The sequence below is a fragment of the Colossoma macropomum genome, unplaced genomic scaffold (assembly GCF_904425465.1).
Source record: "Colossoma macropomum unplaced genomic scaffold, Colossoma_macropomum, whole genome shotgun sequence".
NCBI classification, from domain to species: Eukaryota; Metazoa; Chordata; class Actinopteri; order Characiformes; family Serrasalmidae; genus Colossoma; species Colossoma macropomum.
Genome location: NW_023494810.1, coordinates 28,474,269 through 28,501,952, shown reverse-complemented (window position 1 = coordinate 28,501,952; position 27,684 = coordinate 28,474,269). Strand labels below are relative to the sequence as shown.

At 40.7% G+C, this 27,684-nt stretch overlaps 1 protein-coding gene across 1 annotated transcript; it reads right to left on the bottom strand.

Moving 5' to 3' along the window:
- Nucleotides 1-247: 247 nt before the first annotated feature.
- On the bottom strand, nucleotides 248-27,684 carry LOC118800035 (monocarboxylate transporter 2-like). Its single transcript, XM_036560182.1, has 5 exons — nucleotides 27,468-27,684; nucleotides 17,715-17,858; nucleotides 11,992-12,231; nucleotides 9,968-10,585; nucleotides 248-528 (listed from the first exon to the last, which is right to left on the bottom strand). The coding sequence occupies exons 1-5, from the start codon at nucleotides 27,682-27,684 to the stop codon at nucleotides 248-250; spliced, it is 1,500 nt and encodes a 499-aa protein (XP_036416075.1).

The window sequence follows — 27,684 nt, the reverse complement described above, 5'->3', positions numbered from 1 at the left end:
CCATTTAAGCATTTAAACGGCTCTTTTGATTTTAATAGTTCTAATATGGCCATCGCCTTTACTAAAGAACCCCTTTTTCAGTTTTATCCCTATGTCTGCAGCTCCAAAAGGCTAGGGGGCGCACTGATGTATTCATCAGACTCTAAACGGGCAAAAAAGGCAGCTGCCAAAATAGTGGCTGATATTTTTAGAGTCACAGGATGCTCTTACTTATAAAATATATTTCAATTACATTAAATAACTTATTTTACACTGGACTGTCTTCGGTCTCTGTTTTGGCCTGAGGTGCCCCGTTGTCTTCTGCCTGGTTCTGATTGTGCTCTTCCACTACACGGTCACTCTGTTGGACCTCACACTGTCCTCTCCTTTCCTCCAGTTCGGCGCTCTTCTCCTGGGCACGCTTGGCCCGGTCCAGCCGTCTGTAGTTAAAGTAGTTCATGGTGAAGAGGAACAGGCCAGCGGTCAGCATCACGGCTCCACACATGTAGAACATGTAGCTGTAGTCTCCGAACATGTCCACCAGCGCACCTGCAGAGAAAGAACACAAAGTAAGAATTCAAATCAGTAAAGTTTGGAAAAAAGTTCTGAACAGTTTTCAACTTTTCCAAATACAGTTGGCCAATTTGTTGCTGGAGCCACAAGGCTAATGTAGCTAACAAGTAATAGAAGGTGACCTCATCAATAAGCATCGTGCTAACTGCGTGTTTGAAATCGTGTTGAGTAAAAATGAACAACATTCAGGCCTCAGTATGGCTGCTGCTACTGTTTTTTAGCTATGAAATATATTTTTGCCAATATTTTAGAGATAATAGTAAGTCATACAGCAGAAACCATATAATCAAATCTATTTGAGATTACAGCTCAACACAGTCTGAGGTAAGTGTGCCATAATTTAGGGATGGTGTTAGCACAGTGCTAATTAATGGATATAACCATTACTTGTTAGTCTAGCCTTGTAGTTTTAGTGCCAGAATGAAGAAGAAAACTTCAGACATCACTTTAGACCAGCACATATGTGGCAAAACCAGAATGTGTTGTACTTTAAATGCTGGTATGCTAGTCAACCAGCATGACCATGATGGGTGTCCAGCTAAAGCAGCACCACACCAGCATAAACCAACTTAGACAAGTATGGAATTCATGCCTGGTCTAAGGTGTTGTTTTTCAGCAGGGGTGGCTGATCAACTATATTGATGTTAAGGGAAAAATTCTGTAAATTTGGTTTTTATTAAGGTTAGCCAACTAGCCCTCTAGCTAAAGTGTTGGTGAGCTAGCTTACCTTAATGTTAGCTCAAAAAGTTAAGGTCTGGGTTAGAGTTAGTTACTTCCTCAGCCAGCTACTACAAACTGTTCCTTCAAAATAAAAGGGTTAAGATAAGGTTACTTATAGTCCCATCCATGTTAGCTAGCTAGCTAATAAACACTGAAAGAATGATATTATTGAACTGTTTTTAATTATGTAACAAAAAAAAAAAACGTCCTGCGATTCTCCTTCAACAAAACATCCAGTTTCTTCCGAGTCTGTCTGGCTCTTTACTCTAAATAGTTTCCTGCTCAGCTGTTTCTTATACTAATAACAGGCTGGTGCTGATGTGCAGGAGAGACAGGGAGACTGAGTATTTCTTTATGGGTGAAATCAATATGAAACTCCACCAACTCACGCCCCCCCCTTTTAACACGAGGAGGTCCTGCCTTCCTTCTGCAAACTCTTTGGCCACAATATTGTGACCTTTCCTCGTAATATCCCACTTTAATGTTATAATTCTACGATATTATTATTGAAATAGTATGACTTTATTCTCAAAATATCACGGCTTTATTCTAAAAAATACAACTTTTTCTCTCGAAATACTACGAGTTTATTCTCGAAATATCATACGACATTTTTCTCAAAATATTATGACTTTTTATCTCAAAATTTTACTTTATTCTCGAAGTCTACTATTTTTATTTTTATTAACAGTGGCCCTAAAACGCCGTCGCTCAAAATCTAACAAAACCACCTCCAGCTTTTTTGTCGTAGTAGCAATGGGACACATCTTACAGCGCGTGACAAAAAAGTGAAAACTTGGAAGCTCGGAAATTTCCCGCATGAGAAATTTGCTCCTTTGCTCCGACAGACTGGAAGAAAGTGTTTCCCGCTCAACAAGTGGTGCTGCGGGGCCGAAGGGCAGTTTTCGGGGCAGCTACACCAATTAAAACCCTGCTCCTAATGAGTCCTGCTGGTGTGAAGATGATAATGGGGGAGTGTTGCACTGCCCTCCGGTCTCGGCCACACCAAATAGCGCCGGCGTTTTTGATTGATGGCGGCGTTGCGTTGTTTCAGGGCGTGTGCTGATGCCCAGCATCCTCGTTATGGCTGGCTCTTGATTGGCGATGCAGTAATTACGCTCCATCTGTTGAAGTCACCTATTTTTTTTTTTCTCTTGTTCTCTTCCCCTCGCATGTATTTATTGCTTAATTATCACACAGGTAAGGGCTTCTAATGAGAGAGGGGGATGAACCGAGATTCATTAAAAACCAGGAAAGCAAAAGGCTAATTACTGCCATTTCCTCTCTTCTTCCTCATTAGGCTGACCCAGAGGTTCTCGGGGAGTGGCGTGGAAAGGCTGCGTAACAAGGAGATTCGGTACTGGGGGGACGTAATGGTTTTGGCCCACTGGAGAAGAGTGCTGAGTGTGTGTGTGAGAGAGAGTGTTTGTTTTCATGCATTTGTAGGAAAAAAACAGCGAATAACAGACAATATCAGCACCAAAAATGATCCTGACTTTTGTAAAGTGCTTTTTACAAAAAATCTGTTTTCATTTTTTACAAATTAAAATGGTTACAACATTTATTTTTTGCTTTTTGAGGAGATGTTTAGGGTTAGGTTTAGAGTTAGGCTTAGGCCATTCTTATTATATTCACATATATGCAATACATATGGGACATAATGTTACATATAGGTACAGTCGTATGCAAAAGATTGAGGATGTTTTGCTGTTAAATTAACATGTCCTCTATAGAGAACATACTTAAGTATGGCATTATTTCAGAGCACATTTTCTTATTAATACCTGAGTTTAACACACTGGGGGAAAAATATAAATTGTGCCATAACTTTTGCCCAGGCCACAATTTATATTTTATTTTTCCAATATGTTAAATTCAGCAAATAAATAGTAAATGAGCATTAAAACAGCATTAGAATTTGTTTTAAATTTAAATTTAACTTTAAAAAAAAAAAAATCAACAAAACATTTGACCAACTCTATATATAATACACATGGTGCATTATTATTACATATACATTCATACACACAATACATATGGGACATATTATTACTTATAAGCACTTACACACACAATACAATACAGGAGACGTGTTATGGGACACAGGCCTCATAAACATATGGGTATGTATGATCCCATGTCCTGACAAGGTATAAAAACAAGTGTATGTGTGTGAGAGAGTGAGTAGGTAGGTGCTTATTTACTCTATTAAACACACGCCTCGGTACCAGGGTCCAATAAAGCCCACATATTTCCACCTCATTAAAAAAAAAGGACAGAGTTGCCAGGTCCTCCGTAACGAAGCCGGCCAAAAGTAAATCAAAACTGGCCAAGACAGAGATCCAATTCAGAGCACTGAACAGGTGTCCAGAACAATGCATGCTCATTAAAGGCCTGCTACAACATGGCCTACCTTTCTGTGTTCAGGCAATTTGACACCGTTTTCAGATAAATAATAGATCAAGCCAAGGAGTAAAGCAAAGTCTCCTGCTACTGCATGTCAAAACTAGCTGCCCTCATAAAAAAAAAAAAACATCTAAGTGAGCGTCCATCTGTCCATCTGGCTGCAGTACTTATGAAAAAATGGGACTCCAATGGGATTCCTGGCTTCTGGTTCTAATTTCAGACCGTACTAATAGAGGCGTGGCTTATTTCTTACGTACATTGTCTCACTTTGGCCCATATGGTTCCATAGCTTTATTTGACTAAATTAGAATGCCTTAAATATTTCACTTACAGTAACTTCAGCTGTAAAATCGCTGAAATAACTGAAGCCAGAGGACGTTCAGCTGCCCTATCAACCAGATGTTTATCCCTTAAACCTCAATTACATAAAAAAAATATCTGATCTAGCTTAACAGAGTAACTTTAAATGTGCATACAAAATTTTGGGCCAATACAGATTTAATTTCCAATCAAAACGGCAAGTTACTAATTAATTCTTCAGATATTTCTAACGATAATCCACTTGCATAAGGAAGGAGAAAGTCAATGGGAAAAACAGAGAAAATGGGACTCCTAACAACCACCTGGAAGAGCTGGTAGACACCAAAACTGTCCCCATCAGATAAACAGCCAATAAGTATTAGTTATTCATTTTCTGCACATCTTTTAAGATTAGATTTAAGATATTTGCATTTAAGTCTACTTGCATAAGCAAAACTGAAAGAAATATAAGTGGAAAAACATGAGTTTCCACAACTAGAGTTCAAAAAGTCTAAAAGATTAGAGAAAATGCAGCTCCTAACAACCACCTGGAAAACCTGGTAGACACCAAAACTGCCCCCATCAGATAAACAGCACTTAAAGCTTCCATCACTGAGAGAGAGGAGAAAATCAAGCTGCTTCAGATCTGAAAACATCCACAGGTGTTTCTGTCCATCCTTCCACTGTGAGAAGACGACTCAGCACTGTGGGTCTGAAAGGATGTGTAGCTGTCACGAAGAACCTCACTGAGAAAAGGAGACGGACACATCAAACAAAGAAGCTGAACAATGGACCGACCACCCCAGAGTCCAGACCTCAACCTCACTGACTGTGTTTAAGATTACTTGGATCGTGAGAGGCAGAAAATGCAACCAACCTCTAAGACTGAACTTTGGAAGTGTGGAAAAAATATCCCTGCAGATTTGTGTGAAAAACTGAAAGCAAGTCTAAAATGAATGGAAGCTGCAATAAAGGTAAAGGTGGACACACTGAATACTGAAACACTTGATATTATATTTAGCTGCTAAGGCTTTTGTATTTTTTTTTTAAATATATGATTTTCCTAGTGCTGAAAAATAAATAACTTGTACTTAACAGCCATTTTGACTGGAAATCAAATAAATAAAGAGAGGATCTGTTAAGCTATACAGTACAGTGATTGACTAGCAACCCAATCACGGCGCTTCAAATGCAGTAATTCCCTTGCTGGGAAAGAGAATAGTTTTAAAGTAATTTAACTTTAAACAGCTTGCTAAATAATATTAAATAATATGTATATGTAATGGCACTAATAAGCCATTAGGCTCCTGTACAGCAAAGCATTTTTGTCCCAGGTGGTCAGTTGAGTTGTAAAATTCTGTAAATATAATACTTCATGGTTTCTCAAAGGCATCTCTAGCTGAATTCCAGAGTGCATCTGCTGTAACACTGGAAAAAAAACTTGTTTGTTTGTTTGTTTGTTTGTTTAAAAGCACAAAGATGTGGCTTGGGAACTCACTGAACTCATTCATGTGCACATAGTAGTTCGAAGTTCTTCCACAAGGGGATGCTATTAGCACACAGGTAGCTTTGGTGTGCATCCTTTAAATAGAAGAAACAGCCATGAACCCACACCAGCAGGAGCTCATGGATGCATGTTTTCGCAGCTTTTAAAACGAGAGGTAGTTGATTAGCAAAAGATGTTGATTTACTCAGTAATATATTATTAGTGACAGCACAGTTTTCGAGATATTGACACTGTTCCAACTCTGGAATGTTCGGTCTGATTGGGAATGGCTTTCGAAAATTCATTGTTAAATGACAATTTTTTCTCCATAGGAATGAATGGGGTGCAAAAGTTTGTCCACCCAGCTTATATCAGGATGATATAAGTCCATTAGCAACAACCCGTTAACCATGTGGGCCAACATAGAAACAATGAAGCAACCCCTAGGAACCATCAGGGATACTAGAGCAACCACCTAGCAACCACCTGGGATACAACAATGCAATGCAACCACTTGCAACCACTTAACATACCATAGTAACCATTTGGCATCACCCTAGCAACCGTCTAGCAACTGCTTGTGCGCAATCACTCTAAAGTTTCTTCAGGAAACTTTCTACTATAATAAGTGATTTACTTTAAAGGTGAGATGTTTTCTAGCGAAAGAGGAAACGTTTGATATGTGTTTTACTTTAAATCATTTAATAACGATAATAATAGCACAGAAAGTAGTTCTAAAGTGCAGCGGACAACATTTCTGCTCCGCCCTTGAGACACAGCACCTCTCTATGTGAGTCTAAACTAGGACCAACATGAAATCTCTCCGCTTTCAGTGAGCTGCAATCTATAAAGCGCTCCTGTTTGTTTTGCTTGGTGAAGGGCTTCTTCAATGGCTTTGACAAAACCCACTCTGTATGTGCGTGTGTTCTCTTCTCCTCCATGTTTACATCCAGAAAATCAAAACAAAATGAAAGTGCGGTGAAAAAGATGGGACTCTTCAGAAGGTGAGGCGCTTTCTAGCGATGGAGGAAACACGTTTAATTACATAGCACCTCAAAGGAGATGAAAAACCACACAAACACACACACACAGTGTATGAGAGACAAGGGGAACCAGGATCACCTTCAGCTCAGCTTTCATATCTGCTTTTTTACCTCTGAGGGTTTTATACTGGGATGTTTCTCACGAGGGACTCTGAGAAACATCAGCCCTCAGTAAAGAAACCGTCAAGTAGCAAAGTCTACAGTCAGCGAACGACTAACGTGGAGGACAGAACTACTACATAAAGAAACACTGTTCATTTAAACTGCCCCGAAAGTTCGAAAATATCTTTGAAATTTTCCGGTTTTGTTTGCAGTAAGTTTAATTTTCCCCCTAACTTCTCAAGTTAAATTTAAATAAGCAAATATACTGGCAAAGGTTTTGTTAGCATAAAACAGATGTGTTCTAATTAGGCCTGGAAAAGAGAACCAAAAGTTTTTGAAGTAATTTAACTTTAAACTGCTCACTATTACACAAAAACAAATGAGTATTCAGACCTTGCACATAATGTTCTGTTCTTTTTGAACACAAGGCATTAATAGAGACAGTAAAAAAAACTATATATATAATTACACCGATCAGGTATAACATTATGATCACCTCCCTGTTTCTACGCTCATTGTCCATTTTATCAGCTCCACTTACTACATAGGTGCACTTTGTAGTTCTACAGTTACAGACTGTAGTCCATCTGTTTCTCTGCATACTTTGTTGGCCCCCTTTTACCCTGTTCTTCAGTGGTCAGGACCCCCATGGACCCTCACAGAGCAGGTACTATTTGGGTGGTGGATCATTCTCAGCACTGCAGTAACACTGATGTGGTGGTGGCGTGTTGGTGTGTGTTGTGCTGGTCTGAGTGGATCAGACACAGCAGTGCTGCTGGAGTTTTTAAACACTGTGTCCACTCACTGTCCACTCTATTAGACACTCCTACCTTGTCAGTTCACCTTGTAGATGTAAAGTCAGAGACCATAGCTCATCTGCTGCTGCACGGTTTGTGTTGGTCATCCTCTAGTCCTTCATCAGTGGTCACAGGACGCTGCCCACAGGACACTGTTGGCTGGATATTTTTGGTTGGTGGACTATTCTCAGTCCAGCAGTGACACTGAGGTGTTTAAAAACTTCAGCAGCACTGCTGTGTCTGATCCACTCAGACCAGCACAACACACACCAACACGCCACCACCACATCAGTGTTACTGCAGTGCTGAGAATGATCCACCACCCAGTACCTGCTCTGTGAGGGTCCATGGGGGTCCTGACCACTGAGGAACACGGTAAAAGGGGGGCTAACAAAGTATGCAGAGAAACAGATGGACTATAGTCTGTAACTGTAGAACTACAAAGTGCACCTATATAGTAAGTGGAGCTGATAAAATGGACAATGAGTGTAGAAACAAGGAGGTGGTTATAGTGTTATGCCTGATCAGTGCACTTTTGTCCATTAGTATAGACAAAAGGATGTCAGTGTCAGAAACTACTTTTTGTTTATACTATTTACAACACTTGAGGCAAAGCATGTGATAATCTATTTTTGCAGTTTGAACAATGCTAACTGGTGAACATAAGCTTCCAAAGCTTGTTAGCTATGTTAGCCTCATAGCTCCAGTGCACGACCACAGAAGCAACCAAACATGCCTTGGCTGAGCCACTACATTTAGACTTATTCTGGAAAAACCAAGTGTTCCCAAACTTTTGACAGCCGTCGTTCTCCAATTACATAGACCTTGAGGCCTACAGATGGAGCTCCACTCCGGTGTTTACAATGTCTAAAGGGTCAGTTATATCTCTTTAAGGTGTGGACGCACACAGATTACTGTACAGACTGCTGATGTGGCAGCAGCACAGTCAGCAGTACAGTAGGCCGCAGACGGCCCCGGCAGTTTAGCGCCGGCCGAGAGGGACCGGGCGAGCTGAGAGAGAGTGAGAAGCGCGAGGAGACTTCATTACGCTTACAGCTACTTAGCTCCGGAAAAACACTCAGTAATTTGCAGACGAATCCTCGCGCGGCCAGCCGGGCGAGCAGCTACGCCCGATTTACAGCAGCAAATAAGCGTGACCAATTGCAGTCTCGCCCACCACTTTCACCAAGCCCAGGTCCGCTCCCTCACCACCCATAATCCAATTCTGCTGGAATGTCGTACAATAATGACACCCTGGAAAGCCTTCCCACCCTGACTCTGTGTACACGCATTAGTCACGCAGGGAGGGGGGGCAGGGAGGGGGGGCAGAGGAGGAAAGAGAGAGAGGGAGAGAGAGGGAGAGAGAAAGAGAGCAAAGAGATGGAAGGAGAAGGAAGAGAAAGAGAGAACAGAGAGAAGAAAAGAGTGAGAGAAAGGAGAGAAGGAAGAAATGAAAGGGAGAGAGAGGAAGAACAGAGAAAGATGAAAGATCTGGAAAAGGAGGGACAGAGAGAGAAAAGAGATGGAGAGATGGAGAGAGAGAGAGAAAGAGTAAAGAGATGGCGGGAGAGGGGAAAAAGAGTGAGGGAAAGAAGAGAAGGAAGAAATGAAAGGGAGAGAGAGGAAGAACAGAGAAAGAGAAAAGATCTGAAGAAGGAGGGAAAAGAGATGGAGGGGAGAGAGAGAAAGAGAGGGAGGGAGGGAGAGCGAGAGAGAGAACGAGTAAAGAGATGGAGGGAGAGGGAAAAAGAGAGAAAGAAGGAGTTAGATAAAGAACAGAGAGGAGAGAGAGAGAGAAAGATAGAGAGGGAAAGAAGAGAGGAAGGAAATGAAGGAGAGAGAAAGAACAGAGAGAAAGCAAAGATATGGAGGGAGAGAGTAAAAAAAGAGAAAAGAGATTAAGGAAGACAGAGACACAGAGAGAGCAAGAGAGAGAGGAGATAGAGAACAGAGAGACGAAGAGTGAGGGAGAGAGAGAGAGAGAGAGAAGAGAGGAAAGAAATAAAAGGAAAGAGAGAGAACAGAAAGAGCAAAGACATGGAAGGACAGGGAAAATAAAGAAAAAAAGAGATGGAGGGAGAGAGAGAGTGAGAAAGAGATAGATGTGGATGGGCTGTTTACCTTGCAAGTCATTTTTATTGCTGTTTTAAAATACACTGACCTTTACCTTTGAAGGGAAAGAGAGAAAGAACGAATGAAAAAAGAAATGAGTAAATATTCTTCTGCTTCCCTTTGAGGTTAATATGTATGGAAAAAACAAACACTGGATGCCGGAAAAGTAAAATGGAGGAAATAACGTGTTAAGGTGAACGACACCCCAGTTTCCCATATAAAAGAACAGAACTGCAACGAAATAGAATTTGAAATTTCTAAATTCACACTGAATTTCTACTCCACGGTGTCCACAGGGATCTCCATTAAACTGGTTTTATTTAGTTCCCATTAGTCTCAGTCTCAGATGGTCTGCCCACATGTACACAGAGCATCTGACAACTATAGTAGACTAAGCTGAGTAAGGTGGTTACTGAAAGCTACTGTAGTTACTGGGGTGTTACTCTTACCTGCAATGGGCGGTCCTAGCAGAACCGGGCAGCACTCGAGGATGGTGACCAGTCCCACGGCGCTGGAGAACATGCGGGGTCCGACTAGATCCATAAGGCACTCGAAGAGCAGGGCACAAACCATGCCGTACACCAGGCCGTAGCAGACCGCATACGCCACCAGCCCCCAGTACCCAGACACCAGCGGGCACAGCAGATGGCACACGCCGTTGTAGGTGATGGCGAAGCTGAAGAGGTACTGGACCCTGGGCCGGACCCACCTGGTGTTGGCCAGCAGGCCAGTCCCAGGCCGGGCAATCATGTCCACGAGCGCCAGGGCCGAAAGCAGGCTGGCGGCCGAATATTCGTCCACGCCGCGGTGCTTGGCATACGGCGCCAGGAAGATCATTGGGGAGAAGAAGCCGAAAAACATCAGCATGTTTCCTATTAGGTAAATGATGAAGCCTCGGTGCCGGAAGAGAGACAAGTTCAAGCAGCAGCTAATGCAGTTCATGCAGCCCTTCTTGTGCTGGGGAGTCTGGTCAGCAGCTTGGCCGTCAACTCCATTTCCACTGGGGGCTCCGTTCAGCTTCCCAGCTCCGTTAGCCTGCAGTTTGCCTGCTGAAGCGCCCCCTATTACTGGGAATGAAAACGACAAAGTTGAAAGAGAAAAAATCGAAGTTACTGAAACTTAAGAGTGACCATGTTTGGTGTCTGAGGTTAGTCTTACACTGAAGCTTCAAAGCTAATGTAGATAACAAGTAATGGAAGTAATGGAAGCTTATACTTCAAATTAACATTGTGCCCAGTTTATGACATCATCACCAAATACTTGCCTGAAAGTGCAACAAGTTGTTAAGAAATCTCAAACAGACTTGCTTATGTGGTTTCAAGCCCTGTAAGCCATAATGATATGTAGAAAACCACCACAGTCTATTATAGCATAACTGGGAGCAAACGCAGAATTGAGTTAAAGCTTTGTATAATTAAATGGTTAAGATGCAAACAAAGTCATTCAGAGTGGTTTGCTGTGTAATGCTTCGTTCTAGAGAAACTTACCAAGTCAGAATTGCTCACAGTGGTGGTGATGGGTGGTTTTACGATGGCTTTTAGACAGAAGATTTAAAATTATGGCCTATAACATACATTTTTTTAATCTATTCATGGTGGGGGTACACTCAGGGCGTTGTTAGGGAAAATAGCATCTAAAGAAAATTAAGTTTTTTCAGGTTTACCACTATTTTTTTATCAATACACAAAGTTTGGTTGGTAAATATAATGGCTATTTTTGTGCTGTAAGCATTGCAACCCCTGGTTCCTATCACCACCACTGTGTCTGTAAATTTCTCTACAATGAACCATTTCACACCAAACTACTCTGAATAAATAAAAACAACATAATAGTGTAGTTCAGAAAATAGTGGTATACGGTCAACTTGATTTGGCAACAAAACTGTAATTAATCTAGTAAGAATGAACAGAATTGTGAATGACAATGTTGCATGAACTTCACATGGAAGTCACAAGAAGTTTAGCATCCAAAGCTGTTATGTTGTGTCTGTAGCTGCTTAGCCTGATGCCTTTTCTCTGAGGCCATTTCTTTTGATGTCTTATTGCATGAGAGCTGAGACATAATGGTGATTTTCTTCTGGGACCTGAAGCTGTTTTGTCTGATGTGTGAAACCCGACGCTGTGGTTTGAGGATGTGCTAAAATGTGCACCATAACATAGGTGGCTTTTTGTATAGGCATCATATCTGCCTACTGCAACATACTGAGCACATTCAACCAGTGCAGCTCAACAGCCAGAACAATCTCCTATATGTTTGGTGCAATAAACGTGGTATTCATGTCGGACATCACATCACCTGACATGTTTAAACGTTCAATTAAGTTCAAATATGGGAGTCTTGCTATGGTTTGCATGAAATAAATCAATAATGAAGGATAGTTTTTTTAAACTAACGGTAAGTTTTACAGTTCTAGGTAGCACAGGCCTACCTAGAACCTAATGTCAAATAAAGTTGTGATTAGCAGCAACCCTACCATCACGTAAAGGCCTCATCAGCGATCCAGCCACACAGCAGTTCAGCAGCATGGCCCCGAGGATGAAGAACCCCCCCCTCCAGCCGTAACGATCGAACAGGAACTGGTTCAGAGGCGCCAGAGTGCAGAGGAAGACTGGACTTCCCGCCATGGCGAGGCCGTTCGCGATGGGCCTCCTGACCTGGAAGTACTTCCCAATTATCGTCAGAGACGGCTGGAGGTTGAAGGACAGTCCGAGGCCTGCGGAAAAATGAAGAAGGGAGAAATGAAATGAGTTCCATTTTCAGGGCCGGTACAGGCTATCTATGACTGCGGCGCTCTCCGTGATTAAATTAAGACCAATCCTACTCCGTTCACATTAGAGTTCCATCTCATTTCACATTGCCAACTAAAAACTCATTAGCGGAACCTGAAATAATTTCTGAAATGATTCCGCAATTCAAATGGCAATAAATTAGAGGCTGGGGATAATTCATTCACCACCAACCCTCTTTGCCAGGAAAAAAAAAATCCAATTTAATGCTGTCTCATTCTCTAAACGAGCATCTTATTCATTAGATGGAAAGCTCTAGGTGGAGGAAAGAACTGGTATATTCCCAGCATTCAGAACTTTCCTGAACTTTCCCTGATCGGGCTCCTTTACCGGCTCCAATTCATTTCAATTTCTGAAGGCATTTCTTTGTAGGCCCTTGCAAGCTGATGAGGATCCATTTCAGTCAAACTTTTCTATTTGCATTCTAACTGAGTAGTGCATTAATGCTTAAAAATAAATGGTGCTATACGCCCAGAGTTGTCTAGAGGTATTATGTGGGTTACCGATTATGATTTAATGCACACAGACTAATTACATCTGTGCAAAACAAGATGAGGTAGTTCAGAAGTTTGGCTGAAGCTTCTGAAAGAAACTGATTTGAAAAACAGGCTTTGGTACCATTAACTGATGCAAAACCTTCTTGGTCAAATGATGACCCAACACCGTAGTTAGGACTACGAGTCTCAGTTGTGCTATGTATTCTCCATGGGTGATCAAGCTGTTTCCTTCCTAGCTACTGGATAGGATTCCTTTCTTTCCTGAGGGACCAACTGGTGAAGCATCTGCGCCGCTGCATTTACATGTCCATATTAAAAATAATAAGCATTGTTTCACGCCTCACGGCAGAACTGGAATAATTAGCAACAGTACTCGATCGACGGCAGTATGCAGGCATGTAAACGTTGCCATGGTGATAGCATTACTGGTGTAACCAAGGCTTTCCATCAACAACAACTGGATTAGGGTTTGGTTAGAGTTAGGATTAGGGCCAGGGTGAGGGTTAGGATTAGCTTTTGGGTTGAGATTAAGGTTAGGATTAGGATTAGGGCCAGAATGAGGGTTAGGATTAGGTTCTGGGTTGAGGTTAAGGTCAGAGTTAGGATTAGGGCCAAGGTTAGGGTTAGGATTAGCTTTTGGGTTGAAATTAAGGTCAGGGTTAGGATTAGGGCCTGGGTGAGGGTTAGGATTAGGTTCTGGGTTGAGGTTAAGGTCAGCGTTAGAATTAGGGCCAGGGTGAGGGTTAGGATTAGGTTTTGGGTTGAAATTAAGGTCAGGATTAGGAATAGGGCCAGGGTGAGGGTTAGGATTTTTTGGGTTAAGATTAGGTTTGGGTCAGTGTTAGGGCCAGAATTAGGGGTTAGGATTAGGTTCTGGGTGAAAACATTTTCAAGAATTGTGATATTGTATTTTTGCCATATCGCCCACTTCTACATGGGAGCATGTCTTGGACAGCTTCTGTCTGACAACTGAAGCATAGAGCCAGGACTAAAATTGGGCCATAATGGTCTAGAACAGTCCAGCTCCCTTCGGTTATCTGTGAAGGGCAAAAAAGGTAACCACTTTACTTCTCTAGAGTTTTGGGGTTTAACCATAACTGTAAATGAACAAATTCATTAACCACCATTACCATAATATTCTACAAGAAAAAAGTAAGGCTTAAGCATTCAGCTCTGACAGAGGGCACCCTTTTCATAACCTGTACTGTGGAGATTGAGAGGACTGAAAAAGGCTTGTAGAAGTTGAAAAATAAGATGATTTGAGTTGATGAGGTGAATATAGTTAATTCTTCAGCCTAATTAGTTTGACAGAATTTATGATTTCATATGTCTACCAACATTCTCTCCCTACCACATTATGCAAATGCATCACAACCACTGGGAATCCCTCCCCACGGAGGAGATAAAGAAAATCCGGCTGCTAGTAAAGTCAATAAACTAGGCTAATAACAGACTAATAGGCTAATAAACATGATATTAAACTTCTTAGCAGTAACATAAGGTGTGTGGCTTCCCTCTGCATTTGCTTGCTTGTGGGGAAAACTAAATTTGGACCAGAATGCCCCTTCAACCCTTTAATAATTTCATAATGACCAGTGTTTGTAAACTAAGAGCTCATTCTGAAAGGTCCAAGACTGTTACGGTTATTCCTGTCTGGAGTTTTAAGCAGTGAAAGAGAAGGCAGAGGCAGAGAGAGAGGAGGTCGTCCTTTAAAACCAAAATGTCTGTTTTTTATGTCCGTCTGTCAAAGTGATGGATGAGAGAGTTGGATTTGTCGAAATTCTCCAGCGCTGAGATGCATTTAGAGCTGCTTTCGACCAAAACCTGTACTAATACACAGCCAAACTCACTGAGTTATCACAGTCAGACCTAAAGAGTTTTAATGTGATGAAATTTCATGCGCAGATCCGCTGTGAGCTCAGACCACAGGTGGACCCTTTGCTGGAAATATTCCCCCTCATTGGCACTAAGTGATCTGGAAGAGAAAACAAGAGGACCGCCGCAGGTCTCAGAAGGACCTCCGTGCCCAATCCGTCCACACATTAATCCTCTACGGCAGAGTGGCGGCGGGTAATGAGGCTCAGTGGGTGTTTCTCTCTCTGGGTGACCAAACTGGGCCCTTACAAACCAGCCTTAGAGGAATACACATAGCACAGGCTTAATTACACCCACAGAGAGAGAGAGAGAGAGAGAGAGAGAGAGAGAGAGAGAGAGAGAGAGAGAGAGAGAGGTGAGAAGGTGAGAAAGAGAAAACAGAAAAAGACTGAATATTTAAGAATTTGAAGAAAAGTACAATTAATATGGAAAGAAAGAAAGAAAGAAAGAAAGAAAGAATCAAGAAGGACTAAGGCTAGAAGGCAACAGCAAGATTGAGAGAAAAGAAGGCAAAAGAAAAAGAAAGAAAGAAAGAAAGAAAAATATGGTGGAGAGACAGTTAGACAGAGAGACACAGAGATACAGACAGACAGACAGAGAGAGACACAGGGATACAGAGAGAGACACAGAGAGACACAGAGACAGATACAGAGAGACACGGAGATAGAGAGAGACAGAAACAGAGAGACAGAGACAGTGACACAAAGACACAGAGAGAGAGAGATAGAGAGAGATAGAGACACAGAGAGATACAGAGAGAAAGAGAGACAGAAATAAAGAGAGACAGAGATACAGATAGAGGTAGAGACACAGAGAGATACAGAGAGACACAGATTGAACTGGTAGAAGCAACTAACAGAGAAAGAGCGACTGGTCCGGAGAGAGCAATGCTTTTCCCTGCTGTCTGACTCGGGAGTGAATCTCTAACCGCTCTCTCAGACAATCAGGACGGAAGAACAATAAACAAGAGAAACTCTGCACCCCCCCCAAAACAAAAACAGACCCCCAGAGACTGCGGTCTCACACAACACCCAGCAGTGAAGTGAACAAAGTCCTAATGAAGAGCTCTGTGATATTTAAGCAACAGAACGAGAATGAAAATTAGTGTTTTATTACAAACATCAAGAGTGTGAATTAATCGCATACACAAGATGAAGGCAAGTACAGTAGATCATCACAGCTGTGAGGTTATTCAACCTTGAGGGTTCTACGTGCTTCAATATCAGCAATCCCTTCCGCCAAATATCTAGCACAGATCGAGCCATGAAACTGTCATAATATCAGGTTCAGCTCAGCTTTTTCTTGAACCTGTTTCAGTGAACAAGACTGTCTGTCCACAAAGCATTTCAAAGCTCATCTTGTAAGTTACTTCCTTGGAGTTTCTGTTCCTTGAAGTTTGCTTCTTTAGTTCTGCACTGTGACTATGAGGCTACGAGCAACACTGTGTGGACAAAAGTATTGGGACACCTAGACGAGCTTTTATGACATCCCATTCTAAATCCATAGCCATTAATAAGGAGTTGGTCTGGAGTTCAGACACTGATGTTGGACGAGAGGGCCTGGCTCACAATCTCCATTCTAGTTCATACCAAAGGTGTTTGACAGTGTTGAGGTCAGGGCTCTGTGAGGGCCAGTCAAGTTCTTCTACACCAAACTCACCCAGCCAGGCCTTTATGGACCTTGCTTTGCGCACTGGTGCTCAGTCATGCTGGAACAGGAAAGGGTCTTCTCCAAACTGTTCTCTAAAAATTGGAAGCACAGAATTGTCCAAAATGTCTTGGTCTGCCGAAGCATTAAGATTTCCCTTCACTGGAACTAAGGGGTCTAGAACAACCCCTGAAAAAGAACCCCCTAGCATTATCCCTCCTCCACCAAACTTTACAGTTGGCACAGTGCAGTCAGGCAGGTTGGCATTCGCCAAACCCCGACTCGTCCATCAGACTGCCAGATAGAGAAGTGTGATTCATCACTCCACTGAATACGTTTCCACTGCTCCAGAGTCCAGTGGTGATGTGCTTTACAACACCTCATCTGATGCCTGGCATTATGCTTGGTGACGTAAGGCTTGCATGCAGCTGCTCGGCCATGGAAACCAATGCAATCTGACAATTTGCTGTGGTTCCTAAACGATCCCACTTTTCTATAATACCACTCACAGTTGATCGTAGAATACTTAAGAGGAAAGAAATTTTGCGGACTGACTTGTTGCAACGGTGGCATCCTATTACAGCACCACGCTCGAATTTAGTGAGCTCTTTAGAACGACTCATTCTTTCACAAATGTTCGTGAAGGCCGACTGCATGGCTAGGTGCTAGATTTTACACAGCTGTGGCAATGAGACCGAATGAAACACCTGAATTCAATGATTAAGAGGTGTGTCCCAATACTTTTGCCCACTTATTCCTATCATTTGGCATTAAGCACGCTGTTTGCCTAAAGGTCACTGTACACGAGGCTGTCAATGTGCTGCAACTGCCAGCACTGCTCCATTTTTCTGGGAGCTACTCAGCATTTCAGTATTACTGTGCTAAAACCTGAACACCACCACAAAAAACTGATGGCATGTGGCTTGAAATTTACACCCAGAAAGCCAGTGATTCTAAAAAGTCTAAACAGACAAAATCTAATCCTCTTCTTATGCCAGCTTACAACGTAAAAATAAGATCAGGTGTTATGTGGTTTCTGACACCGTATGACATACTGTCATCTATTACAATGGACAAAAGTACAGACAAGCTTCAGAATGACCGCTGCTACTGCTCGGTTATATAGAGAACAGAATGTCATACAGTATCAGAAACAATGTAAGCAAGTGAGTGTTGATTTATATTAATGCAGTTTGCACAATGCTAACCTGGCAAACATCAGCTTCTATTAGTTTTTAGCCACATTAGCTTTGTAGCTCCAGTGCAAAACTACAAGTAGCAGAAGACTTCAAACATGTCCTGGCTGATCGAGTACAGCCTGGGTGAGGAGGAAAACTAAGCACATTTGATTTTTCACCAGTACTGTCACTTTAAGTAGCAGGTTCCAGTACCTCCAACGATCCCCACGCAGATATATAAATGAGTGATGGTGCTGCTAAAAGAAGCCGCCACCATAGAAACACCACACATGATCCCTCCTGTGATGACCACCGGCCTGCTGCCAAACCGGTTCACCAGGACACTGCTGACAGGACCTAGAGAGGAAAAGAGAGAGAGAGAGAGAGAGAGAGAGAGAGAGAGAGAGAGAGAGAGAGAAAGAGAGAGAAAGAGAGAGAGAGGAAGAGAAAGAATATATTATATACTACTGTAAAAATACCGTAAGACTGACAATCAGAAATTAAATATGAATTCATCCTAAATATTAATTTCTTTTTTCACTTCCTTTTAAAATGACAAAGTACAAACCATCACCATATACATGCAAGTAGGTAGGTGGGTATGTGGGTAGGTAGACAAATAGATAGAAAGACAGACAGATAGACACAGACAGACAGACACACACACAGACAGACAGACAGACAGATAGATAGACACAGTGAAAAAGCAAGAAACAATGAAAAAAGATGTTATATGACTTAAGGAACATATGAAGAGTGAAAATGAGGAAAGAGGAAAAGAAAGAAAAGATAAACAAGAAAAAAAAAGGGGAGGAAATGAGAGGCCAGGAGACAACAGAAAGAGATCAACCAAAAAACACACAAGAATTGTGGAAAGAAAGGCAGAAAGAAAGAAAGAAAGAAAGAAAAGAGAAAGAAAGAAAGAAAGAAAGAAAGAAAGAAAGAAAGAAAAGAGAAAGAAAGCAAGAACAAAGGAAAGAAAGAAAAAGAAAAAAGGAAGAAAAAAGAACAAAGGAAAGAAAGAAAAGAGAAAAAAGAAAGAAAAAGTAAAGAAAAGAAGGAAAAAATGAAAGAAAGAAAAAGAAAGCAAGAGAAAGAATAAAGAAAGAAAGAAAGAAAGAGAAAGAAAGAAAAAGAAAGAAGGGATAAAGAAGAAAAAGGAGAGAAAGCATGAGGTCAGGAGACAACAGAAAGAAAGAAAGAACTAAAAGAAACAGGATGAAAAAAGGTGAAGCAAAAGCAATGCAGAGACAAATGGATGAAGATAAAGAAATGACAAGCGGAGGGAAAGAAGGAGGAACAGATCGTAAACTGTGATGAGAACTGAACGTTTGTTCAGCAGGATTCTGTGCAGTAAACGCGTCTCCATCACATCAGCTCCTCTCTCAGTTCAACACACAGCACTTCTGACGACACCCATTAGATTACAGTCACGTTTCATATTACTTTGATCTTGACTGAAAACAACTGCAGAAGGAGAAAATTATCAACTAAATTATCCACATCAATCAGCCGCCTAGGTCTCTCTGCCTCTCTCTCTCTCTCTCTCTTCATCTCGCTGGAAAAGAAGTCGGTTTGTCTTTTCTGAAGAAAATTAAAAGCCTTAAAAAAGCACTTAGTGTTAAAAGGCACAGATGAGACGGCGATTCATTATGAAAAGGACGTTGCTAAATTAGACGCAGTTCCAAACGGTCAAGCTGACTATAAGAGGAGAGACTGTTTGCTATTCAGGTTTATTTCGAGGGCCTTTTTTCCTCCTGAGGTCACTTTAGGGCTCTACAATTATGGCATGATGTCTTACCAGCCAGAAAGGTTTCTATGAGAGACGTCAGTGAAAAGACTGATCTTGCTGATGAAGTCATGGACACTAATTACAATAACAAAATTGGGGAAAAATCAGAAGAGGTGAAATGTCAGCTGAAATACAGCTGGAGGAGGCGCCGATCCAATACTCAGTATCATAACTGCCTGATCAGTTTGACTTTAATAATGAAATGTACCATTTCCATTAAAAACAGCCCTGAATACATTAGCCCAGCGCTCATGCTCTAGTCTGTATTTAATGAAAGTATAAGAGTGAGCAAACATGCTAGCACCAAACTAAAGCACTGTCACCTACCACAGATATGAACGAAAAAACAGGGTAAGAAAAAGACAGATATGGAGAAAGAAAGAAAGAAAGAAAGAAAGAAAGAAAGAAAGAAAGAAAGTGATAAAAAATAAGGAATCAATAGAAAAAATAAGGAATGGAAAAGGCTTAATAGAAAGAAAACAGATATGGAGAAAGAAAGAAAGAAAGAAAGAAAGAAAGAAAGAAAGAAAGAAAGAAGATCTGGAGAGACAAAGGAGCGAGAGAAAAAGAAAGAATTAATTATAAAATACGGAAAGGAAAAGGCTTAACATTAAGAAAGAAAGAAAGAAATGCATGCAAGCAGTAGAAAGAAAGAAAGAAAGAAAGAAAGAAAGGAAGAAAGAAAGAAAGAAAGATAGAAAATTAAAGGAATCAATAGAAAAAATAAGGAGTAGAAAGAAAGAAAGAAAGAAAGAAAGAAAGAAAAAGCGATAGAAAATGAAAGGAATCAATAGAAAAAATAAGGAAAGGAAAAGGCTTAATATAGAGAGAAAGAAAGAAAGAAAAAAGGAAGAAAGAAAGAAAGCGATTTGGAGAGAGAAAGGAGCGAGAGAAAAAGAAAGAATGTATGAAAAAATAGGGAAAGGAAGAGCTTAAAGAAAGAAAGAAAGAAAAAAGAAAGAAAGTGATCATCTTAAGAGAAGTGCTTCCATTACAAACAGTAGGACTGTAACAATTCACTAGGCCCAAATGTGCTAGTTTCGCACAAGCCAGCCCTAAATACTTCAGCACGGCGCTAATGCTCCAGTTAGTATTGACTAAAGGTAGACCAGTCTGTCACCTGTCACATACAAAGTGGTAGCCGCGAGTCAGAACGCTGGGCTTAATCTGTCAGGCCAGAGATGTTGAAAAGGAGGAGACCGGTCACTGATTGAAATATGAATGGGAAAGCTCAACATGGATACTGTTTATGGAGAAAGTCCTGCCCAGTGATGTCAGGGTCACTGCAGTGCTGAGAATGACTCACTGCCCAAATAATGCCTGCTCTGTGGTGGTCCTGTGGGGGGTCCTGACCACTGAAGAACAGGGTAATAACATGCGTAGAGAAACAGATGGACCACAGTCTGTACCTGTAGAACCACAAAGTGCTCCTATATGGTAAGTGGAGCTGATAAAATGGACAATGAGCGTAGAAACAAAGAAAAATGGTTTTAATGTTATGGCTGTTCAGTGAATAACAGGGTGAGAGTTTAATAGTAGACTTACTTTCATGCAACATTTTTCCAATGCATAGGAGTGTTAGCTTTACTGTAGCATATATGTAGCATTATTAATAGTTTGACTGCTAAATGACCTCATAGTTCCAAGAATCCAGTGATGTTCAGTGGAAAAAATGTGCGTAGAATAAAACTGGGTATCGGGTTTGGAATCGTTTTTGTTTTAAATCTAGCTTATAGCTGGTGCTCCTAATATGAGCACAACATCTATTGATACACGTCTAATTTTAAGCTCATTTTAAAGCTTAAGAGATTTTGAACAAAGACAAATGCGGCTCAGTATCAGCTGATATCAGTATCAGTGCTGGAAAAGAAAAAGTGGGATCCTCGCATCTCTAAATCCAGCATATTTAAGCCATCTAAACATTTCATTTGTGTTTCCCCAAAAGAGATTACAGATAAATCATCATGTACATGCACACACACACACATTATCTCACTGAAGTAAAAACAAGAAAACATCCATCAAAGCAGCAGCAGACAGCCATCATTACGGCCGTTTCTCTGTTTGGCTGCCCTATGTAATAGAAAAGCCCCGCAATCAACAGGCTGATTACACGTTCTGCAGGCCAGGATCATCTCCAAGATTATGTTTAGAAGCCATGATTTATTTCAGCCCCAGAAGTCCTAATGGTACGCTGTTATCCTTCATTTTGGGTGCTTACAACCTTGTGAAACTTTTATGATTATGCGGTTGGGTTATAAATTATGCAGGCTGTGGCGCGCTCTCATGAATAGGGCAGAAGTACTAATCAACACAGCGAGGGCTCAAAGACAAAAAGAGAGGAAGCGAAAACCCACACAGCTCACAACACGCTAAGGGCATGAAGAAAAATAACCCTCCATACAGCTGATCAGCAAGAACTCGCGTTTTCATCTAAAATACAACTGATTCAGCTCATACCAAGCTGCGCGGAAACGTGGACACATGCAGCACCAGCCGAAAGCTGCAGAAGAGTTTCTCTTATTTCATGATTTTGTGTCCTTTTCAATGTTCTCGCACTACAAAACCCAGCATTAGGCAAATGTTATAAACCCCCAAAAGTAAATATATATGATAAAGAAATCCTGACTGCCAGCGAAGCCCCGATGGAGCAAATAAATACGTGATGTTGGCTTTCTAGCAGTAATGTTAGCTATCTGGCTTCCTTCTGTGTTAGCCTGCTAGAGCTAACAAAAAAATAATCATATTTCAAACAGTGGGTCGAGGATCCGCTGCAAAGCTTTTGTAGTTTTGCGAAGGTTCCTCCCACCTTCAAGGTACATCATCAGAAGGGGGTTTCAGTCTTCAAACCAGAAGAATCTCACTGTAGATACTGCTGCACCTCTGTAGGATGTCAGTAGACATTTTACAACAGATGACGAGATGGTTATGTTTTTCATTTTGACATTTAAAGAAGATACGAGCTCCTGTTGCCTTACCTATATATATATATATACATATATATATATATACACACACACATGGGTCATGATATGGAAACGTCCATTTTTGTTTTCCTAGTGTATTACACTTGAAAACATGTTAGGGTTATAATTTGTTTATATTTTAAAATAAAACAATAAGTTATTTAAACAATTACACCTTCTTGAGTCGTCGATTTATCAATATTGGTTTTTAAATCAATCATATAGAATTCCAAGCACCACAGAAGTGCTTGTCCTCACATGTGTAAAGGGTGAGGCCATATTTTTTAAAAACATTTTTCTACAATTTTACCTGCAATAATCTGTATATGACTATGAAACATATGATTTAAATGACTTAAAGAAAATAAATAAACATTCTAAAACATATAATGAAAGTTGAGCTACCCAGGGTTGTGTCAAAAAATGTGTAAAAAAAAAATCTCTTAAAATAAAAGTCACACTGATGACATCACTCGACTTCATGTTACCTGTTTTCTGAGGATCTATGAAGAAAAGCACATGGTGAGTCCACTGTGTCTTTCAGTTATCAGAGATTTTCTCATTCAGCTCATGATTTCATATAAGGCTTTTAGTTGAAGTCACTGGTGTGACCCACTTAATTCTCAGGTATTTGTGAAAAAATAGAATACAAATGGATTAAATTACATATTTTAGTGGATATTCCATGATTGATAACATGTGGTTTGATGCTCTGTAGCAGCCACTTTGTAAAATGCATTTTTCATCAAAAATGTCTCTGTTGTTACCTTTCTTATGTGTAACACCAGTGATAAGTAACACCAGTGATACCTATAGACAGATAAAAAGTGGACGTTTCTCTAGAATACACATATACATGTATACATACATTCTTTGGAAAATAAGCACTGATTTCACTTGAATATTTAGATGCATTTAAATGAGAATGTCTATCAGGAAAAGCACTCATCCAATTTTAGAACAGTATGTTGAGTTTTTAAGTGTTAGTAAACTGTAAGATGGCTTTTATTTTTTAGTTATTATTTTTTAGCTGTTGATTTTCTATTAATAATGTTCGAGTAATACATTTGTACCTCTTTGTTTTTCATGCTTCACACCTAGACCTAATTTGCCATGTCGTGGGTGTTGCAAGCAAAATGATTTTATTTTGTCCCAAAAACTCGATTAAGTGAACCTGTTCCGGATTTGGGCATGAACAAAAGTGCCAGGAAAGGCCACAGAAGAACCATTTTGCTACCCTAGATAACCAAGTTTGATCGAGATTTGTGCATGTGAAGAACGTTCAAAGAACCTTCACATAATGTGTTTCCAATTTAGTCCTTTCTAGAACCTATACATTATGTGAAGCGTTTTCAAATTTTAAGAAGCGTTTTCACATTCACACATATCATCTACAGAAACAGTTCTCCAAAGAAAAATTAATTGAAAAGTGCTTTAGACAACCAAAAATGGTCCTTCAGGTCATTGCATGAAGAACAGTGTGGATCCAGCTACAGTGGCCTATGTGTACATCCACTTTTTAATCTATCCATAGGAGTCACTGTTGTTACTGATCCTCATTGGTTTTACACCTAAGAAAGGTGACACCAGAGACATTTTTAATGAACAATGCATTTTACAAAATGGCTGCAACAGAGCATCAAACCACATGTTGAAATAAAAAATAAAGATAAAATAAAAAAAATAAAATAAAGTCGGTCACACCAGTGACTTCAACTAAAAGCCTTATATGAAATCATGAGCTGAATGAGAAAATCTCTGATAACTGAAAGACACAGTGGACTCACCATGTGCTTTTCTTCACAGATCCTCAGAAAACAAGTAAAAGGAAGTCAAGTGATGTCATCAGTGTGACTTTTATTTCAAAATAAGAGATTTTTTTTGTTACACAGTAACACCAGTGACACGACTCCCGGGGGCCACAACTTTCATCATATATTTTATAATATTTATTTGGCATTTGTTTTCTTTAAGTCATTTAATTCATATATTTCATAGCCATGTATAGATTATTGTAGAAAAATATGTTTTTTTACCTCAAAATATGGCCTCACCCTGCACACCTGACTGTGAGGACGAGCACTTCTGTGGTGCTTGGAATTCTAAATAATTTATTTCAAAAGCAATACTGCTAAATTGAAGAAGGTGTAATTGTTAAAATAACTCGTTTTATTTTAAAATATAAATAAACTGTAACATGTTTTTCAAGTGTAATATATCTGTAAACGCTAGGGACACAAAAATGGACGTTTCCATAGAATGACTCATATAGCCATTTTATTGACTATCCAAAATGACCAGTGAACCTTCATATGACATTTATATGTAATGCTAATAATGGTAAAACATACTTGCATACTGGTATCAAACATACTTGTGATCATATCATGTAATATCTTTCTGTGAGGGAGCTTTTCGAGGCATTAAATGCTTCAGACGTCTGGTTCCCATCGCCACCACTTTTGAAAAACCAGTTCTCCTTTAAGGAATCAAAAGTGGTTCTTCTACATCACTCCTAAAATCATTTATTTTTAATAATGTATGTAACAGCAATCCAGCTGATTCAGCCAAAACCACCAGCACACAACCATATCTGACACAATCTCATTCATGAGGTGCTTGGACCCCTCGAGAGATCACCAATCGCCCCATCACCGCTCCCTCGGCCGTCCCGCTCAAGTCACACCCGCCCGAGTGAGGCGGGGTCATCTTGGCGCTCCCGCTGGGACTGGTGGTGAAGGGGAAAAAGCAGTGGACCTGCGGGTGATGTATCTCCGCTGTCGTTCTTCCAGTGCGCGTGGGGTGACATTGGCAAAAGAGAAGCCAAGGACGTTATGATGAAGCCTGTGCCGTCACTGTTCCACATGGGAATACTCTCTCTCTCTCCGTGTTAATGATGATAGGGCTCTAAGACCCCAGCGCTCCTGCAGCCTTATCCCTCTTATCCCCCTTTTTAGGTACTATTTTTTATCACTTGCGTAGAAGCACAACGATCACACTGGGTATTACAGTAAATCCATCAGCTCTCGTGCTCTAACGGTCTGACCGTTTTCTTCCTCTGAGCCGTGATGACTTCTTACAAACAGCAACAATCAATAGTCTGGAATGGATTAAGCCAAGCCACAGACTAAATTGGAAAGCGAATGGTGAATCGCCATTGGAAAAGCTTTTTAGTCTAGGCTTAGGCTTAATCTGGGTCTGGGAAACTGGCCCTTTCCTTGTCTTATTTTCAGCTAAGATCACTGGGAAAAGCAGCGCTAAATGGAACAGTCGAAGCACTCTGAAACTGTCTCAGATTGAACTGTGTTGTTTTTGTGACCCCTGATCAGAATTTTAATCCTATCAGGACTGTTTTAGGTATTGCAAGTGTCCCATCATCAAAGCCTCAAAGGCGAGAACCTTCTGAGGAAACCTCGTATCTCCAGAGTTTCTTAGGATTTGAGCTCCAACCCTTTTAACCCCTTGGAATCACCGGTGGTTCCAAAACACACTTCTTCATATTCTTTACTACATGATTTTAATATTTCATAAGCTACATTTAAAAAGTGGGTGTCATATGAGAGCTGTAACTGTCTTCTTTCCAGCCAAATAGTTGGGTGATGTCATTTTAAAACTTTATAATAAAAGAAGCTGAACTCACAATTTTTTTTTCTACTGAAAGTCGACCCATTTTTCCACAAATCTGGGCTATAAACTGGATCTCAGACGGCGTCTCTTCAGTGATCTGCTCTGTAAAAATTATTTTTATAAAAAAATGAAAAGAGCATCTAAGCATTTAAGATTTCAGCAGTAAATTGTAAGCATATAGCAATATGTGTGATCATAAAACACATTTTCTGTTAATTTGAGGGGAACTTTACATTTATTTCAGTTACTGAATTATTTGCCTTAGAATTTGAGCATGTAAATTCAGATGGAAAAACCCAAATATACCCACGAGCATAAGATGCTAAAGCTGTCACACGTCTGTTTGTAAGGCTACTGAAAAAAACACTAACCCTAAAAATGTTTTTTAAAAGCAGTAAAAAAGGTAATGGACCAATTTTCTAGATACCATAAACCATAAGGGCCTTTATGCGACCCCACACTTCAGTTCCTCCCTCTAATATATGGCTGAAAGATGAATTGCTTAAATATCGAAATCGCAATTTGTAACAGTTCAAATCGCAAGAACTGCAATTTCAATGACATCCGGTCTCACTTTATTTGGATAGTCCACTATAGTCCCTATAGATTATCTACAGATGTTCAAATTGTTAAACTATCTGCTGAAACTCAGTTGATTCTAAACAGTGGTGGGGTTAGGGTCAGGATTGGACCAGGGTGAGGGTTGGGTTTAGGTATTAGGTTGAGGTTTAGGTTAGGGTTAGGATTAGAGCCAGGTTTAGAGTTAGGGTCAATTTAGCAGATATTTAGCTGAATGCATCTGAAGTGAGTAACCCACACAAACACTATGAACTGACCTTAGAGGATAAATAACTTGCAAGATAAATGTAGATTATGGGCTCGTGAAGTAAAACGGACAAAGGTATGGGCAAAGATGGTTACTATTGCTGTTCAGCCATGTCATGTACACTTGTCCTTTGTTTATAGATAACAGTCTGTCATACAGTACAACCTGTCAGAAACATCTCTATAGCACTGGAACTCTAAAGTAGGCCTATGTTGTGGACTAAAAGTGTGCTGCATAGTTAAAATGATCTTAAACTACCCTGAACACAGGATTTTGTCTGTACTTTCCCCCTTTATCTTAGATATCAATGACATATAGTGTCAGAATCCACATAAGCAGGTGTCTTTGACTGTCTACTGATTTAAGCAAGCAGTTTGCACAATACTAACTGGTGGCTTAAGCTTCCATTGCTTATTAGTTATATTAGCCTTGCAGCTCCAGAGCAAACTGAAGCAAACTTCAGGCTTGGCTTGGGCTAAGAGGAGTTCTACAAAGATTAGACTTTTGTTTTTAGCCACTGCTTTATCTGTTTCTGGAGAAGCTTGATGAGACCCTACATCCCAGCCCCCAAAGGCCCTTTAGCTTCTGCCCAGCAAAGAACGGTGACCCAACATGAGAAACGGACAGAGTGACTGAATACAAATCCGACCCAAGATACTGCAGCACCACCGCAATTTACTCTTCCAAATGATGTTCCTCATCAGCAGTCTATAGATCAGCTCACGGTCCCTATGAAAGATTGAAAAGCACCTTACCTCCTGCATACATAACGGCCAGCATGATGGAGGACACCCACGCTATCTGGCTGTAGGAGACGCCGAAGTGCTGACGGATCTCCTTGAAGAAGATGGTGAGGGCCTTGGGGAAGGCGTAGGAGAAGCCGATGGAGATGAAGGCCCCAAACACTACCACCCAGCCCCAGCCGCCGTCCGGAGGAGTGTACCCCAACGCCGAGGCCGCTGTTGCACCCAT

Excerpts from the sequence above, each read along its gene's own strand:
- LOC118800035 (XM_036560182.1), bottom strand. The coding sequence starts at position 27,684 with ATGGGTGCAACAGCGGCCTCGGCGTTGGGGTACACTCCTCCGGACGGC. Across the intron at positions 17,859-27,467 it reads GGCCGTTATGTATGCAGGAG|GTCCTGTCAGCAGTGTCCTG; the intron begins GTAAGGTGCTTT and ends TTTCCTCTCTAG. Across the intron at positions 12,232-17,714 it reads CTGCGTGGGGATCGTTGGAG|GCCTCGGACTGTCCTTCAAC; the intron begins GTACTGGAACCT and ends ATTTTTCCGCAG.